This window comes from Tupaia chinensis, unplaced genomic scaffold (assembly GCF_000334495.1).
Source record: "Tupaia chinensis unplaced genomic scaffold, TupChi_1.0 Scaffold000074_1, whole genome shotgun sequence".
Classification (NCBI taxonomy): domain Eukaryota; kingdom Metazoa; phylum Chordata; class Mammalia; order Scandentia; family Tupaiidae; genus Tupaia; species Tupaia belangeri.
Window position 1 is genome coordinate 4,744,926 of NW_006159534.1, and position 19,589 is coordinate 4,764,514.

At 47.1% G+C, this 19,589-nt stretch overlaps 1 protein-coding gene across 4 annotated transcripts in view; it reads right to left on the bottom strand.

The window, feature by feature from the left end:
* RGS8 (regulator of G protein signaling 8) overlaps positions 1-19,589 on the bottom strand; it is a 73,474-nt gene that overhangs the window by 41,050 nt on the left and 12,835 nt on the right. For 2 of the 4 annotated variants that reach the window (XM_006142334.2, XM_006142336.2), the window contains exons 2-4: positions 13,444-13,517; positions 8,368-8,469; positions 7,477-7,541 (exon numbers count right to left, since the gene is read on the bottom strand). In XM_006142334.2, the coding sequence (XP_006142396.1) occupies positions 7,477-7,541; positions 8,368-8,469; positions 13,444-13,517 (241 nt within the window). Of the gene's footprint in view, positions 1-7,476; positions 7,542-8,367; positions 8,470-11,493; positions 11,623-13,443; positions 13,713-19,589 lie in introns of those variants that run through there. The other 2 variants (XM_027767963.1, XM_027767965.1) reach the window with 2 other exon arrangements.

Here is a 19,589-nt window from a genome sequence, read left to right on the forward strand (position 1 = left end):
GTTGTGTGTGTGTGTGTGTGTGTGTGTGTGTGTGTGTTATGTGTGTGTCTTGCTCACTCTCATGCTCCGTCTTGTACTTATAAAAAAAAAAGAAAAGAAAAAGGCTTAAAAAAATAAGTTTAGACAACAGTGCAGCAGTAAAATGTGACATTAACATGATAATAAATATCTTTGAAAATGTTTAAATACTTTTTTAAAAGATAGTCTTTGGCATCTTTCTTGGAAAGCACAGGCCACCTGCCCTGCCCAGCTGCCCCAGATTCATGGTTTTATGAATCGTATTTGAGGGGACTGCTTCTTACTCTTTGGTATGCGTAAGCTATTTCCAGAGGCCTGTGGAGAAATGGACACCCAGGCCCTACTCCCAGGGATTCAAATCCAAATAGATCTGAGATAGGATCTCAAATTTTTCGCTTCTCAGGAGATCCCAGCACATGCTGGTGCTGCCTTACTCAGATCACACTTGCATAATACTGTTCTAGAACCTTCTGGCTTAGAGAGGAAGGCAGGAAGGCTGTGCAGCAAATGGACACCTGACTGTTAAGCTGCACAGCCTAGAGCTAAGGGCCACTTAGGTGAATAAGTTAGCGAATTCCGTGAGCTGATCATCTTGGCGTGATTTATTAGATTGGGGTTTTCAACTTGGTTACCCTGTGGCTGGCTCAAGTCATTATATTTTTTAATATTTCAAACATTATCAGAAAGGGGGGCGGCTAATCTTTAAAGACCAAAAGCTTCTTTATTTGTCTCCTTTTCTCAGAGAGAGATAATAACTACAAATGCAAAAGAGCTTTCGATTGTACTATTCTAACGAGCGTGCCCTGGGCCCGGCAGGCACAGATCGGCGCAGACTCTCCATGCTCTGTACAAACAATAGAACAAGGCTAAGTACCAAATACGGTCATCTCTCTGTTCCCACAGAGCTTGGGTCCCAGGACCCCTACAGATACCAAAAGCCCCTCATACAAAATGGCGCAGTCCAGTCACACATCCCTAAGGACAGGGATATTCTGAGAAACACGTCATTAGGCAATTTTGGCATTGTGTGAACGTCACAGAGTGCATTTACGTACACCTAGATGGTAGAGTCCTCTACACACCTGAGCTATCTAGATAGTCTCTACGCCCTTTAGGAGGCCACCATCGCGTATGCAGTCCATCGCTGACCACATCATTATACGGCACACAACTGCATTTGCATATAATCTGTGCACGTCGCATATACTTTAAACCATCTCTGATTATTTATAACGGCTAATATTACAGAGATGCTATGTAAATAGCTGTTCTGTATTTGTATTATCCTTTATCATGGTATTATTATTTTTATCACCATTTTTTTCTCACATATTTCCAACTCCAGGTTGATTGGATCCCAAATTCAGAAACCACAGATGCAGAGAGCTGAATGTAAATGCCCAAGGTGAGAGATTGTCATCCAGGTGTGCAGCCAGGTATAAGCACAAGAGGAAAGGGGAAGAAATTCTGCTGACACCTGTACTTTAAAACTGGAATGGGGGGACCAGCAGTCAGCATAATGGCTATGTCACTGGATTCCCATGTAATCATCCACAGTTCAAGTCCTGGATTCAGTGGCTTAAACTCACACCAGGCATGTGTGTGTGTGTGCTCCAGATCCCAAGAGGAGAATGGAGGAGAAAGGATTGTGGTGTGGCCATTCCCCCTGGGGGGTGACTTCTTGCTTTCTGTCTCTCTGTCTCTCTGTGTGTTTCTGGTGAGTGTTCACACCGTCTAGCAAAAACCTCTCCCAAAAAAAAGAAAGAAAGGGGAAAATAAATAAATAAATAAATAAAACTGGAGTGAGGGCAGGTGGCATGGTAGTTAAGGATGCTGGACTCCCACATGGCCAACCATGGTTTGAATCCTGGACCTGGCAGCTTGCTTTCTCACTTTCCCTCTCTCTCTGTCCTCTGGTCAAATTTAAATAAAGTTAAATAACAATTTTTTTTTTTAAGTTTTAAATAGCTGGAGTTAATACCGCACTGGAGAAAGAGGCACCCTGGCACCCTCACAGGGCTTGGTCGCACTATGATCCCCTTCCTCCAGTCCTGCAGCCTATCAGGATCCCATGCACATGCACAGGTGCCCAGCACAATTTTAGGCCAACTAGGCCGGGAACTCAAACTGCAGTTGCCATGTGGCTTCTGCACTGCAGAGGCTGGTGCTAAATTAATCCAACTTGTATATCCAAATGAAAAAAATAAATAAAAGGAAAGAGGGATGGGGGAGTAGAAGCAAAAGAAAAGGAGAGGAAAAGGAAGGAAAGGAGAACTGGGTCAGAGTTCAGGACTGCTAAAAGCTAGACGAGTAACAAGCATGTGCTGTGTCTCACGGAAAACCAAAGCAGCAGAGGAGCAGCTTTTGGCCTGTTCTCCAGCAACCTGTCAGAAAAAGATCTCCCACAAACTAGGAACCTCCACTCTCCTGGGTAAGAGCTACAGAGAGGAAAGGCTTCTGTATGCACATACCTACACGTACCTACACACACACACGCACACACACACTCTGCCAGGGACAGACTGCATGCACAATTCACAGACACCATTCACAGTCTAACTGTTACTGGATGAACAGGAAAAGGCAAATACACACGTTAAATCCACTTGGGGCCAGCAGGTGGCACAGTAGTTGAGGCACTAGACTCCCACATGGTCAACCGACGGTTCGAGTCTCGAAACACACGGGTCGCATGTGAGCGCTTGCCCAAAATCTCGAGCAGAGAATAGAGGAGAAGGGATTGCAGTGTGGTCATCTCCTCTAGGGGTAATTTTTAGCTTTCTGTCTCTCTCTGTCTCTCTCTGCCTCTCTGTGTCTCTCCAGCAAACACATGTATTGTATAGCAAAAATCTCTCTCCAAAAAGAAAAAAAGAAAAATTTTCCTATTTAATAAAGCCATCACCAACTTCCATTTCATTGTTCATTTGTTAGTTTGGGGGGGAGGAAAGAGTACTTAACAAATAGTGGCTTCTCAGAGCTCTGTGGGTGCTTCTTCCACTTTAAATTGAGTTTAGAAACAAATATTATTGAAAGCAAAACTGACCCAGATATTTGCCTTTTTTTATTATTCTCAAGTTTTGAAAGCAGAAAAATTACAGTTTTTCTGCCTCATGAGGTGGTCTGCGAGGACAGGAGAAGCTTCACCACACCTTCCGGCATGGAGCAGTTCTGTGTGACCACAGGCAGCACTGGCTCAAACCACCTCTGCAGGTGGTCAGTTATGGCCCAGCTTGGAGCTGTCACAGACTGCATCCTCCAACAAGGGGTAGAACTGGACCGAGCCCCGTACGTGTCCTATCCCAGACCCTTCCGTGTAGATGAGGAAACATTTTCCAAGAGACTGAGGGACTCTATTAAGATCGCCCAGCTATCTAGAAGCAGAGCTGGGTCAAAACTGAGGACGCGGTTCTGACTACCAGCCAATGTCCTTCACCTACTTTTCCAAAGGCACATGAGGCAGAAACTCTGCTCTGCACTGAAAGCAGCACTTCTGCTCCCGGTCAGCTAGGACTTCTAGTATTGACCAGATGGACGTGAAGAAGGCTGGAGTTAGGATTCTGCCTACAGTCCTGAGGCCTCCCAGGGTGCAGCCAACGTAGTCATTACCTGTATTATGTAGGCACATGCCTCTCTTCTCAGAAGGCTGCATTCTGTACCAGGGTGGACCACGTCCTGTTCATCTCTCCTCCCCACAACAGGTGCTTAGCACAGATTTTACACACAATGAACACTGAGAACATCTTTTTAAAAATAGATTAGGCCTGGACCAGCTGGTGGCTTGGTGGTTGGAGTAACTGGATTCCACATGGCCGACTGAGCAGTTGAGTCCCAGACCCAGCAGCTTGGAAGGCACAGAATGCACATGTGAGTGCATGCCCAGCATCCTAACACGGTCATCCTCCCTGCAAGGTGCTTTCTTACCGCCCCTTCTCTCTCCTTTGCTCTCTCCTTCTGACGAGTGTACTCACCCTACAGCAAAATAAATGAGGTCCTGCACTGTGGCACTGTCAACACAAGTGTCCCGTGAGGCTGGAAACTATGTGACTGACCTCAGATCTCTAGGATGGCCCAAAAGCACGCCAGGCATGCATGTACAGCCACCCGAGATTCTGAGGAGTTGGAGAGCTGGGGAAAGGGGGTCACAGCATGACAAGGCCCTGTCAAGAGTGCTCTCTCGTGTGCAAATACATGTGCATGCACAACCATACTCTATCATAAAAAAATAAATAAATAAGTGCCCAAAACATCCAGGAGGGGAGGGGATAGCAAAGATATTCTATTGGTTGAGAACGGGGAAAAAAACAATTATCTGGATTTTCTGAAGCAGGAAACAGGGAAGACAGCTGCCAAGACTGGAGAATTTCCAAGGACTGGGTTCTAGACCTACCCACGTTTTTCTGGGGCCTAGACATTCAGGAATTCACCAGCACATAGGCAATCCCTTTCAAAACTCTTAATCAGTCCTAATTGAGTCACAATACCAGCCCAAATTAATTAGACTTTTAGAAAGTTGTCAACACCCTTCAAGGTAATCTATGCTCTCACTTCTTCAGGGCCTTCATGGGAAGCAAATGTTCAAGTTCAAAAAGCTTGAAATTCTACCAGAATGCCTGAACAAAGACCCCTTTTTTTCACTCCACTGACTTTATATTTCCATACCAAACAGAAATAAAAACAGAACATCAGGCTCCATGAAGGATCGTAGAACTTCAACCTTCAAAAAGCCCATTTCTGTAGCGGTTTTACAAAGAAGAGGTCTGATGTCCGTGTGTAACCCTGTGGCAGTATCTCCATCTCAGCAAATGTCACTGCAGTCCTAGAAGCCGAAAGCATCCTTGGCGGAAGCAAAATCAAGTGCCTTCAGACCCCAAAGTCATTGATTCAAACAAATAAAACTAAGCTTCTTAAATCATTAGTTCTTTCCTCTGCAACCATCTAAATGTGCCCATGGCTGCTAACCACTAATTTTACCACCATAAACTCTACAACGGCTTAATATTAATAATCGGCAGCAAAATTGGCAACCTTATCCTCAAGGCACATTTACTTTCTGCATTCGATAAAATAAAAACATCATTTGAAAACAAACACCACTATATTGGGCCAGTTTTGTCCCTAGTAGTTAAGACAGACAGATCCCACATCACCAACACAAGGTTAGAGTCCTGGACCTGGTGTCTTGAGAAACATGAGGGGCACATGGATATGCATGCCCAAAATCCCAAAAGGAAAGAGAAATGAAGAAGAAAAAATTGCAGCTTCCCACGTGGTCATGCCCCACGGGAAGTGCTTTCTTCTTCCTCTGTCTCTCTCTCTAGAGAGCCCACAAACCTTCTAGCACAAAATAAAAATAAATACTATTCTTCCAAAGCACCTTTGAGCAGAGAATTAGGATTATCTAAAGAGGTCCTTTTATTAAATTTCTTACATGTGGGTGAGAGACAGGCAGCAAGTAGATATTTCTATCCCCATTTTAGGATAAGGGAACAGCTTCAGGGACTTGAACTAATGAGTCAGTCATGAGGCTGAAATAGAAACCGAAATTCAGGCTGACTTTGAATCAAATCCAGCCAGAAAAGAAGGTGTAAATTGGTAACAACATTTGTTTAGCCTAATGTGACTCCAGGGAGAAAAAATCAGAATAGCCTTATTTTTTATTTTAAGGTCTTTGCCATAGAATGTGTGCACTCGCCAGAGAGGGAGAGAGGCAGAGACAGTGAGAGGGAAAGTGAGAAATCACTCTGCAGGGGGAATAACCACATAATCCTGTCTCCTCCATTCTCTTCCTGGGATTTTGGGCACACGCACACATGTTCCCAGCATGCATTTTAAGCCACCAGGTCCAAGACTCAAACCGTGGTTGGCCATGTGGAAGTACAGAGCCTTCAACCACCGCACTACCTGCTAGTCTCTAGCCGCATTTTTAGAAAGCATTATTGTTGGGCCAGGTGGCATGGTGGTTAAGGCAGCTGGGGCCCACATGGTCAACTATACAGTTCAAGTCCTGGACCTAGCAGCCAGAAAAACACTCTAGGCATGTTCATGTATGTTCAAAATCTGGAGTAGAGAAGGAATTGCAGAATGGCCATCCGCCCTGGAATCCTTTCTCTCTCTCCCCCTCTCTCTAAGTAATCACTTATACCTGATAAAAAATTTGAAAAAAAAAAAAAAGGCATTATAGTCAAATCCTAAATGTTATCACACATATGCCATTACTTTGGCAAATTCATCGCAGAAGCTTGCTGTTTGGGGTGTCGCCATATGTTCTGCATACTCTATCTATGCAGCTTTATTTTCCTTCCCAAGTGTAACCAATAGAATACTAAAGTGACTATTTTTCTCACAAAATTACTTTCTACAATATGTGCTTGTGCTTAGATTTCACATTTCATTTTAGAATCTATCTGAAAGCACTTGTTAATTCGTTTACTAGGCTCAGGGGCACTGTTGGAGGGAACCGTTCATCAAGTTAAAAGCAAAACCATGTTTAAAGGCAGCTTCTGAAGACCAAGGCCTTCATCAAGACCACCCAACAAGCCAAGTCAAGAAGACAGGTCTGAGGCCCGCTGAAGGCCTTTGACGTAACTGTACAAAACCATGACCCCTAACGAAGTAGAGGCGACACTTCCAACCACAAGCTGCTCTCTGCTCCCAGGGGAGTGAGGACTTTACCCGCTGTCCAGGTAACGTACTTAAGAGAGCACTAAATCCCTGCGGGAAAACTTCCTGTCCCTCCAGAACACGCCTCTCTCTTCCTCACCCCTGTTTTGCCACCCCTGTGTATTTAATGCCACTAAGATTTCAAAGTCCAAGAATCAAAGCAAGAACCGAAAAGCCTGGCTGACAACGAATTGCCTTCCACACACTGCAACACGCCCTACCACGTCTACCTTTGTGGAAGACAAAAGGCATAAAACACGAGGAAGGAGGAAGCGAGGAATGGCAGAAGATATGTCTTAGAAAAACTTAGACCCGGTCAGAAGTTGAGGGGTGCAATGCAGTGGGGAGGGCGGACCCTCAAAATAAAAAGCAACAAGAAAACTCAAAACTCTTATCAATGCGAGAGAATAACACAATGCACAGAATATTCATTTTACTGATAAATAGCCCCAGACTCTCCTATGACTTTTAGGGAAGATCATTTAGTTTTATAAGCAAAACCTGGACTGGAAGATAGATTCTCTCATTCCCACTGAGCCATAATTCCAACCACTAAGCTAAACTCTCTTGCTAAAATTGCTGAGAACATGAAGGCTTGTGGCTCAAACCCAGAAAAATAGCAAAGAAAGCCCTTGTCCCTCTGCATTTAGATGTTGTCTTCTTATCTATCTGCCCCTTACTCAGGAGGCCTGTGAGGGCAGGGCTCACAGGGGTCCAATACTAGCCATTAGACATTTGGTACCACCCTGATTAACTGGATGACAGGCGGCGACATGACATGACCTGAGGTCTACTCACACTTATGGGAGAGGAGTACATCAAAGGAATCGGCCCACCTCGTAGCTTCTTCCGTGGAGAGTCTCCTACGAAGGAAGAAACAGCTCTCTTGAATATTTTCAAAGAGACCTCTGCCTCCACGACCACTGAGCCATGCTCAGGAGAACAGATTACAACCATGGGGGGGGCGGGGCAGATGGAGACCCCAGCTGGATTCCTGCCATTCTGTCACTGCATATTTGAACCTTTGTAAATAACCGGGGCGGGGGGAACCTCAGGGTTGGAACTCAGCCTCTGGCTTTCAGCCTGAAGAGCAAAGCTAAGGACCCGATTTACAGATATCGAGGTGGCAGCGGACAGATACTAGTCTTGGAGTGGGAACGCTAGCATCGGCTCCTAACTCGCCTCTCCCTCTGCCTTGATCTCCACCTCTGCAGTAGGGACGGCGATGCCTGTTGCAGGGCTGTGTGAGGGTTAAACGAGGTAACACATGACATCATTTAACACGGCACCTGCCCAGAATAGGTGCTGCATCTAGATGATCTGAATCTAGGCATATTTTTAGAGTAAATTCAAGTATTTATTTCTAAACCGACAGCTCAGATTGACAACGAAGTAGCACCAAGAAGTATCCTTCGCCACCCACGGCTGTATTCAGGATGGCTGATACGGTTCTCTTAGAGAAAAAGGAGGGTCCCCATTCTGAGATCACTAAGCTACACATTTTGAAAAGGAAAAGACACATTTGTTTCACTCACAACCCGGGATATAAATGGAGCTAGCAAGAGGCAGGAGTGTATTGTCTTGTGGTTCATCTGGTCAGAAACTCGGTAGAGAACAATGGGCTTTGTAGCCCTATGCGGGCACCCCACCGCAGGCACCCCAGGAAGGCCTCATGGCCATGCTACTCACTTGAGAGCGCGGTTGGGCTTGTCGGGAAGAATGGCTGTGAAATCACTACATGAGTCTGACTTGTGAGACAGGCATCCCAGGCGAGTCCTCATGCCTTTGTTCCTGCAACGAGCACGGGGCAGAAGGACAGAGGGGACCTGTGGTGATCGTAGCAGCCAGCTCCTGCGAGAGCCCCCGGAGCTGCTGCTGCAGGAGCCACACTGCCCCCACCCTTCCCCGTGGCCCCTGAAGATTTCAGGAAGAAGAAGAAGGGACACCTAGAGGATCAGGGGATATACTCAGTCCTGCTCTCGATACAGGAATAGCAGTAGGTACCCTACCCTACCCCAGAGGCTTAATGCTTTTTAAAGCTGGCACAGCACGTTGATGGGAAGTCAATGAAGGGCATTTGTGTGGAAGAATTTTTAAATTAGGGAAATACAGTAATGACAAAATAACCAACCACTCTGCTTTCCCACTAGGAGGGCAAAGTAGCGCCAGTAGCAGCAGCAGCTCCTGACTGCAAAGCCCCAGTGGTGGTGCCCACCCCCACACTGGGAGCAAGGGAGGCAGGCAGAATGCAGGGCTGCATGTCAGAGTCTCAGCGCAAAGTATGGAGCTTCAAGGCAGGTCCATCCTGATGCAGGTTCTCTCCTCTTATCCCACGGATCTGGTTATGCACAAGGGGACATCAAAACGTTTGTGGGAAAATGGAATGGAAGTATGAATTTATTTTTGGTGCAAAAAGATTCTAAAATCCATGCATAATTTTTTGGTAATACACATTTCTGTGGACTTTTTGAAGAACCATGCACATGAATGGATACAGGCCAATAAGGACTGATGACTACGGTGGAAGGACAATTAGTAAAATCAGCAAATAAGAACCATGTCCTCCAGGGCCAACAAATGTTGTAGTGATTAAGGCACTGGATTCCACACGGCCAGCTGTCAGTTCAAGTCCCAGACCCAACGGCTTGAAAAACTACTCCAGGCACGTGTGCATGCATGCCCCAAATCCCAAGAGGAAACTGGAGGAGAAGGGATTGCAGCACGGCCATCCCTCCTCCGGGGTGATCTCTCATTTTCCCTATGTCTCTCTGGCACGCGCACTCATCCGAAGGCAAAAACCTTAAAAAAAGAAAGAACCGTGTCCCTATGTCCCTTTTTATACTTGCTTATTTAAGCTCTTGTATCCTTATTTGTATTTTGGCATCTCTCAATAAATGTATTAAAATTCTTAACATGTGTTAAGTTTCTTATACTTTTTACTTTCCAAGGACCCATATAATGACATCAGGTGCTTAAACAGTCATGTGCTATGGAGGATCCGATTAAAAACTATGTTCATGTCTCTGACTCCCAGAATTAGCACCAGAATTAAACACAGACAGGCAAACTACAGCCCTGCGAGGTGCTTGTTTGTATAAATCAACTTTTATCAGAACACAACACAATCATTTATTTACATGCTATCTAACACTGTTTTCAACAACAAGGACAGAGCTGGGTTGTTGCAACACAGACCATCTGGCCCACAGAGCTGAAAATATTTACTCTCTGGCCTTTGACAGAGTAAGTCTGCTGACCTCTGACCTTTAACCATGGCAGGTCCTTGGGTTGAGGGCAAAGGCATATGGGTATCATCAGATCAGAACTTGAGAGCGACTTCTGAAAAGGCACTGCCCTGTGCACTTTGATAATAGTTCTAGAGGAGGCCATTCTCCCTGAAAGAAAGTCCTGGCTGGCTGTCCCTTCCTCTTTTTCACAAATTCTGGGGCAGGGCAGAGACTTCAGAGGTCATCCAACTCAATTGCTTCCTTTCACTCAGACTGGATTTTCATCTCTCTTAGTCATTGTCTTTGTTCATCAAAATCTTACCCAACAAATGTCTGTGGACTGGTATCATATTTGGCAGGGATAGACATGTGTATTCCACAGATGATCCCCCAAGAGCCTTTTCAGACTGGAACACCCAAGTTCCCAGAAAGATCTGCAGAAGAGTGGGCCTCACAATCCCGGCTCCTCCACTCTTGTGGGAGCCATCTATGTCACGGCACTCAAAACACCGGCTACAGTTATTCTCTCTCTGGAGACTGCGAGCATCTTCTCTGTGCACTCGCTTTTACAAATCACAGGGTGCCTGACACAGGGCCACGCAAGCAACTGATTGAGGGCTCTCGAGTCATCACATTCCATGAATTCAAGTAAAGGTCTTGCTCCGTCTGCACTGCAGGCCAGAACTCGACTCTCGGTGAGTGGGTACACCCCTCAGTGCCTCAGGATCATCCATCATCAAACCCTCAGGTCACTGCTCCAAAGAACAATTAAGAGGAGTATCAAAACATGGCAAATCCTCAGGAGCCAGTTAGCAAGGGTTAGCAGAGGCCAGTGCAAAGGGTGCTACTTGTTATCAAGACAACTTGATTCTCCCAGGTGAGTTGCAAAAATCTTCAACAAAATATTCTTTGGGATAAAATGGTTTTCGTTTTCCATCGTTCTAGCTAAAATCTGAGTTACAATCTAGGATCTAAACTAATAGGAGCAGAAGAGTCAAAGGGTAAGATTACTTTAAGGGGCCAGCAGTTGGCATGGTGGTTAAGATCACTGGACTCCCACATGACTGACTATGGTTCAAGTCCTGGACCCGGTGGCTTGTTTTGGTTTGGTTTGATTTGGTTTTGTGTTTTTCTCTCTCCCTCCCTCCCTCCCTCTCTGGTCAAATTTAAATAAATAAATAAAGTTAAATAAAATAATTCTGTTTTTAAAAAGATGACTTTAAAAACAAAACAAAACATAGCAGCTAGACTTTCACCCCCACTGTCTTCTCTCTGCAGCCCCTGTCCCAGCAACTCATAAAGGTCCCTAGATGGTTCTGTTCAAGCTCATGCACAGCCCATTCCACCCCATCCCATGAGCCGCCCATCAAGGGGAGTGCTGGGGCTAAGGCAGGTCCTGCTTGCAAGGCCACAACTTTGCAAGCTGCAGGCAAGAACAGCACAGTCCCAGGAGGAAGCCTAGGGAGACAGATGCAAGTGACCCCCTGTGGGCTTAGGAGGCTGGGGCCAGGCTCAGACAGCGGGGGAGGTGGGAAGTAGAGAAAAGAGGAAAGGGACAGGGACAAGAAAACAGGTCATCGATCATTACCTGCGTGGCATCAGTAAGGCAGCCATACAGGCATCCGCTTACGTTTAACCCTTGGACTGGTTTGCAGGGACGTCAGGGCAGGAAATAAGACTGCGAGGCACAGGGATTTACCCTTTCACGTCCTCTCACCTAAAACCAAAGAATCTGCTGTAAAAGGGGCCACCCTCTCTCCTCTGACTATACTACAGATCCCCTCGGGTGTCTCTCCACCAATGGAGTCCCTTCCCCACGCACACATGGAGTCCCACAGACATCTGCTGGTCCTTAGCAAGGTCGGCCAGCGGAGGATGGACAAGAATGAACGGTTGATTGGCTTCATGCTGCTGACGCCGGTCAGGAGTTCCCACTTGCCCCAACAGCAAAGTGGGCCATGTGCCCTGGGGGACGGCCTGGCAAAGCAAAAGGGACTGCTCCCTTTTCCTTACTAGAGTGGGACCCAAGTGACCCGCCAGCGAGTGGGGGAGGGGCAGCACTCGCTCTAAAGTCACCTGATCAGCTGCTGCTCTGATTCCTGCTCTCTTCAAGGGCACCTGGCCCAGGTGGAAGCACATGAAGACTTGGGAAGGTGGGAGTGGGAGGGAGGTTGGGTGCTCCCGGGGAGGCTGGTCAGGCACCTTCACCACACAGACTTGCTCTTTTGTAAAGATCTCAGACACAGGCTGGAGAAATGAATATGCAAGTCGCCCTCTCTTGCCCACGTGGAGTCTGCATGACCTTCCTGGCCCATTCTTGACCCGAAGCAGGGAGGGGGAGAGGGGATATGGAGGCTGCGGGCTGATTGACTTCTGGTCTCCCTCTCTCCTGGGGGTCCTATTCTCAGTGCTTCAAACCCTTTGTTCCCTCTGAAGAGAACTGATAGAAAGAAACCCATGACGAGAGCAGCCTATCCATAAAGGGTTCCCTTGGGGAACCCTGACACCAAACATAGAATCCATTTTAAAAGAAACCTAATTTAGATAGATAAGGCTCCTATGTGAGCTACACCATTTAGATTATTTTGGTATTCTTCTGAACACTTCACAAATACTTTTAAAAATATCTTCTCTAATAATGCTATAATTAATAGAATTAAAGGATTACTCTGTTAAAACCAGAAAGAAAAAAAAATAGTTAGATTTTGTATAAAGGCTCATCCCCGTGTTTCCTGATAGCAGGGATGTTTGCTTAATTTTCACCCTAACTGGGCTTATACCTGCTTACCCAGATGTCAGGAAGTCAGAGCTCTTTACAGCCATAAGGGGCCCTAGAAATCACCTCTGGGGTCCTTAAACTTCATTTGCTCTTGTTTGTTGGATGTGGCCCCAGGGGAGGGGGACACCTATGTGAGGTACTTTCATTCCCTGAACCTGAGAGGAACCAGAGATGACAACCCACACGCAACACTGGCAAAGGTACTAGGGGCCAGGGATCCCTCAGCTTTCTGTCCAGCCCACGATGACCTGTCTGCACAATTCAGATGACTGCCCTCCCCCTCTGCCAAGTCCCATACTGACCAAATTGCCCATCACACCCCACCACCCTTTGATTACTCAGCCCTTGAGCCCTACTAAGTTAAGAATCAGGTGGACACTCTGAGGCCACTATCTTGTCCATCCCAGGACCTTGGGAGAGTCTTACCCTACTTGACACTTGGCCTACAGGGACAGAGTGAGTGGTTATCCAGAGCCCAGGAAGTTCACAGGTGTGATTGCACCCACAACGCATGTGCCCTCATGAGCTGGCACCAACTTACAAGTGGCTCTGGGACGTATGGGACGAGAGGACGCTCAAGGAAAAACAAAGGTTAAAAGCAAAGAAAAATGGTTTATAACATGGGGGAGAGGAACGAGGAGTCTCTGCGGGAGAGAGCAATCAATATGCATGAGGAGGCAGGTTAATTAAATATGGATAACGCAATCGGTGCACACAGACACCCCAGAGAGGAAGGAGAAAAACTAAAGCAATACTCACTGTCTTTGACCAGTCCTCATGGCCTGCAGGTCTTTGCCAACCGGATGGTCAGAGAGGCTGCGAGTTAAGGAGCTCTAAAGAAAGAGCAGATTTTTCTTTTAGCAGTCAAGTCCTTGGCGGGTGACGGGCACGTGTGCGTGGACACGCAGGCAGAGCACACACATATATACACGCATACACACGCAGGCATGCAAGGCGCACCTCCCACCGCTTGAGCCAGGCAGCAAGCGGCCCCGCTGAAAGCTCTTCTTTCTGCTTGTCACATTCAGTAAATGCTGAAGCAGCCTACACCCAGCGGGCGGCAGCTCTGCTTCGGGCACAGTCTGCACGCCCATCCTCATTGGCAGGATGCAGGAGGTGTCCCTGGGCAGAGCTCGCTGGCACGCCGCCCGCACCTTCCTCCTCAGCCTCACTAACCTGAAGCTCCTTTGGCTGTGGCTCAGGGAGAAGTCCCCACAGCCCAGAGCTGCCTCCCTCTGCACCCAGAGGCTGTGCAGGGGGCAGTGAAGAAAAGGTATTAACTCTTTCCAGCCATCGGTGAACTGAAAACCAAGTGTCCAGGGGGCCCCCTTCTAACGAGCTCTGCTGCGGGCTGAAGGCTGCTTGCTGCACGGGGAGCAGGGAGCATAAAGATCTTGCCCCAGACAGCTGCTGACAGCGGGAGCCAAGCTGAATCAAATCTCCTAATGAGCCAGGAGGAGGGGGGCTGTCTTGCTGGGTGTGATGTGATGTGATAAATGCAGAGAGCAAGAGAGCTACGGGGCAGGTCACACATCTAAATTCCACCCCCTTTCCACCAATTTCTATTGTGCTGCACTACCGAGCCGAACCACCAGCCCTGAAATTACCCCTCTCTGCCACATCTCAGCTGTCCCCTTACTCTACAGAGGCATCCGTCCATCCCTCCCACTGTGCCAACCACACCACTCCCACTTCCTAATGAGAAATTTCCGCCTCCTCGGCCTCCCCAGCCGTGCATATTTCCAGTCGTGCTCTCGCCTCTCACCTGGTTTCCCCTACAGCATAAACTCACCTCTCTCCCTCATCCATCACCTAGCAACTTCCCCCTACTCGCATTTGTTATGGAGGGAGACTTTTCCCTTTGTTCCTCTCTCTCTGTAGGTTAGCCCTATTTTCTGTCTTTCCCATTTTTTCCCAAACCTCCTTATCCACATGGATCTTCACCCTGCCTGCCTCGATCCCACAAGGACTCCCTTCCTGCCGGCCCTAGAACAGGACTCCAAGTGCAGTCCATGAATCAGCAGCAGAGTCACCTGGGAGCGAGTTCGAAGGGCAAATTCCCAAGCCCCATACCCAGACCCGCACCATCAGAAACTCTGGGATGGGCTCAGCCTTCCAGGAGATTCTGAGGCATGCTAAAGTTTGCAAACCACTCTCTCGGGATGAAGCTTTCCTCCTCCTCGTGCTGCTGCAGGTCTCTAAGGCTGTCTCTCCTCCCACTCAGGAAACACCTAGCCTTTTCTGCAAGTTATTTCTGAAACCCAGAACGCAGCAGAAACCTCCAAAGAAAGTGATGGCTTTATAAGAAAGGTAATGATTTTCATGTGTTTAACCTTTTAAAACGTACAGAGCATTTTCATGGTTTGTCACTCAACGATCCCAGGCCATAATCAGGCAGGGTATTTGTATTCCCGTGTTACAGATCAGAAAATTGAACCTAGAAAAAATGAAGTGCTCTTTTCAAAGTGACACCACGTATAAAAGGCAGAACAAGGACAAGAATGTGTGTCTTCTGACTCTCACGGCAAAGCTTTTTCTCCTACGTCATGCCGCAACTCCATCGGTCGGGACAAATCTATTGGTGCACAACCTGTATTCTCGCGGTAAGACGATTCTGCGGCAGCTACTCATTGTCTGATGATAGGACAGAATCAAAATTCTGATCCAGCCTTCACAGTGGCTCGTTTTCTCTTTCTGATAATGTCCACAGCATCCCTCCGTTAGAAAAGGGAAAGTTTGTATTATAAAATGAGATGCAAAAGAAAAGTCTCCCATGCCTTTTAAGCCCTGTCTTTGAACCCCAATGCTTCCTGGGGTGGAAAACATAAGTGGAAAGAGAGGCCTCCACTTCTGGACATTCCCCTATGCTGTGTCATGATGCACAGGTGCATGGATAAGCTAGTGAATACACACTCCTTGATCAGCACTTCCCTAATCCAAGATCTGCATATACCATCAGGTGAATCCACAGAGCTAAGGTGGAAGGTACATAATCGATGTTTCGTGAGTACTTAGCGTGTGCGAGGCACTGTGTCAAACGTTGAATTTGAAGTATCTTATTCGATTCTCACAATGTCTTTACAAGGCTGACATCTTTCTTGTCCCCATTCTACAGATGGTAAAACAGAGACACGTCATTTATGAGAGGCAGAACTGGTATCTATTGGGTCGTCGGAAAAGTCATGATGCATTTTTGTATAGAAAATATCTGACTTTTTAAAAATGTGTCATGCCTTTTCCAGTGACCCAAGAATACCAAACGTGGTGCTTCCCGCTTCTGTTCTGCCCCCATGCTTTGACCCAAAGGTGGGTCATTGTAGGACTCTTCCCTGACAGTGCTAAAAGGCTGGGATAGATATCCTGATGCCAAGAACTGCAAATCCAGGATATTAAGGCCCTGAGGAGAGTAAGCAGGGCTGCAGATGGGCCCACGTCTCCAAGGGAAGCTGATCAATATGAACCAGACATCAGAATCTTCAATGAGCCTTTAGAGAAATAATTTAGTCCTAGGAAGTCAATAAGTCACTGCTTAAGAAAAGACTTAGTAATTAATAAAGCTCCAAAGGAGAAAACAGGAATATAAAGATCAGAGGGACCAGAGAGTGTAGACATGTATAACATGAGGAAACAGAAAAATCATAGCTATTCAAACTTTCTTATCAAAATGCTTCTCATCACCAAGCAGTAGCTACAAAGCACTTCTGTTTGAGAAGCACAGACCAATATCAGCCCATTCTCATAGGAGGGCTAATTTAATCTTCCAAATGAGGCAGGTGCATAAAGAATTCAAGGAAGGAAATTAAGCCAAACCTAAAGTAAAGCATTCTGACATGGTCTTCTTTCCTGCAGGAAAGAGACGGGGAAAGTCAAGCAGGTTCGAGTGCCAGGGAGACAAGAACTGGTCTACTTGTGGTCGGCAGTGCAGAGGCTGAGAGCCCCGGCCTGGGGAGGAACAGCTCTGGCTTCTTTTTTGGCTACTGCTCCTGTTTTCCAGGCTGAAGTCTGGGCACAGCGCATCTCAGCCGGCCCACTTAGAGTTTTTCCAAGGAAAACAGAGATTACCAGCCTTGTTCTGGCTTCTCAGACTGCCTAGCACCCATCACTCAATACATTCACTCCTCTTGGGAAACCTTGCCCTCTTCAGAACTGGAGCTTCCGCTTCTGCCCTGCCTCTCTCCAGCTCCCAGCTTCTTTTCCAGACGTCTGCTGGACAGCTCCACTCGCTCAGTGCCAGACTCAACTCGCTGGGAACAACCACCTTTTTCCTCCAGAGGCTCCAGTCCTCTGAGTTCCCTGGGTTTGTTCATGACATCACACTGTCCTCGTCCTTTGGGGTAACAAGTATAGATATTTCTGGCTTCTTTTTCTACATTTCCCTTACTGAATTTTTTTTTAAGGGAGATTTTTGCTATAGGGCACGTGCACTCCCTGGAGATACACAGAGACAGAAAGCGAGAAATCACTCCCCAGGGGGATGGCCACACCACAATCCCTTCCCCTCCATTCTCCTCTCAGAATTTTGGGCATGTGCACATATGCGTCCAGTGTGAGTTTGAAGTCGCCGGATCCAGGACTTGAACCGTGGTCAACTAAGTGGGAGTCCACTCATGTGACCATTACACCATATGCTGGTCCCTTGAATTGATTTTTCAGCCTTGTCATTCTATTTCTGAACTAATTCTCAACTTCAGTCTTTCCCATGCTTTGACAGCGCCGTGTCAGAGGCTGCCTGGTTCCCCGCACAGCACGTGCATTCCCACCGTATCTTATTCGATTCTCACAATGTCTTTACAAGGCTGACATCTTTCTTGTCCCCATTCTACAGATGGTAAAACAGAGACACGTCATTTATGAGAGGCAGAACTGGTATCTATTGGGTCGTCGGAAAAGTCATGATGCATTTTTGTATAGAAAATATCTGACTTTTTAAAAATGTGTCATGCCTTTTCCAGTGACCCAAGAATACCAAACGTGGTGCTTCCCGCTTCTGTTCTGCCCCCATGCTTTGACCCAAAGGTGGGTCATTGTAGGACTCTTCCCTGACAGTGCTAAAAGGCTGGGATAGATATCCTGATGCCAAGAACTGCAAATCCAGGATATTAAGGCCCTGAGGAGAGTAAGCAGGGCTGCAGATGGGCCCACGTCTCCAAGGGAAGCTGATCAATATGAACCAGACATCAGAATCTTCAATGAGCCTTTAGAGAAATAATTTAGTCCTAGGAAGTCAATAAGTCACTGCTTAAGAAAAGACTTAGTAATTAATAAAGCTCCAAAGGAGAAAACAGGAATATAAAGATCAGAGGGACCAGAGAGTGTAGACATGTATAACATGAGGAAACAGAAAAATCATAGCTATTCAAACTTTCTTATCAAAATGCTTCTCATCACCAAGCAGTAGCTACAAAGCACTTCTGTTTGAGAAGCACAGACCAATATCAGCCCATTCTCATAGGAGGGCTAATTTAATCTTCCAAATGAGGCAGGTGCATAAAGAATTCAAGGAAGGAAATTAAGCCAAACCTAAAGTAAAGCATTCTGACATGGTCTTCTTTCCTGCAGGAAAGAGACGGGGAAAGTCAAGCAGGTTCGAGTGCCAGGGAGACAAGAACTGGTCTACTTGTGGTCGGCAGTGCAGAGGCTGAGAGCCCCGGCCTGGGGAGGAACAGCTCTGGCTTCTTTTTTGGCTACTGCTCCTGTTTTCCAGGCTGAAGTCTGGGCACAGCGCATCTCAGCCGGCCCACTTAGAGTTTTTCCAAGGAAAACAGAGATTACCAGCCTTGTTCTGGCTTCTCAGACTGCCTAGCACCCATCACTCAATACATTCACTCCTCTTGGGAAACCTTGCCCTCTTCAGAACTGGAGCTTCCGCTTCTGCCCTGCCTCTCTCCAGCTCCCAGCTTCTTTTCCAGACGTCTGCTGGACAGCTCCACTCGCTCAGTGCCAGACTCAACTCGCTGGGAACAACCACCTTTTTCCTCCAGAGGCTCCAGTCCTCTGAGTTCCCTGGGTTTGTTCATGACATCACACTGTCCTCGTCCTTTGGGGTAACAAGTATAGATATTTCTGGCTTCTTTTTCTACATTTCCCTTACTGAATTTTTTTTTAAGGGAGATTTTTGCTATAGGGCACGTGCACTCCCTGGAGATACACAGAGACAGAAAGCGAGAAATCACTCCCCAGGGGGATGGCCACACCACAATCCCTTCCCCTCCATTCTCCTCTCAGAATTTTGGGCATGTGCACATATGCGTCCAGTGTGAGTTTGAAGTCGCCGGATCCAGGACTTGAACCGTGGTCAACTAAGTGGGAGTCCACTCATGTGACCATTACACCATATGCTGGTCCCTTGAATTGATTTTTCAGCCTTGTCATTCTATTTCTGAACTAATTCTCAACTTCAGTCTTTCCCATGCTTTGACAGCGCCGTGTCAGAGGCTGCCTGGTTCCCCGCACAGCACGTGCATTCCCACCGCCTCTTAAATCACTGATGTCTGTGGGCTGTCCCTGCAAAGCTTCTCACAGTCTGCACTGCCACCACAGTGACCCACCGGACAGAGAGACCCCACAAGTGGACTATGTTAGGATAATCTTCAAAGAGTTCCGTTATAGCCTCTTGTCCTGCCTCACAGTAAGTTGGGTCCATTTGCCTACCTGGTTTTCTGTTCCCTCTCCCTGTCTCTCTCTCTCTCTCACTCACACACACACACACACACACACACACACACACACACTCCTTGTTGTTCCCTCTGTACAGAATGTCTCTACCGTGGATCTGCCTGTTAACATCCAGCTCCCCGTTTTTCTTTGTTGTTGGTTTTTTTTGGGGGGGTGGGGGTGGGGGGAGAGGTTTTTGCTATAGGATGCGTGCGCTCGCCAGACCGACAGAGACAGAGGGACAGAAAGCA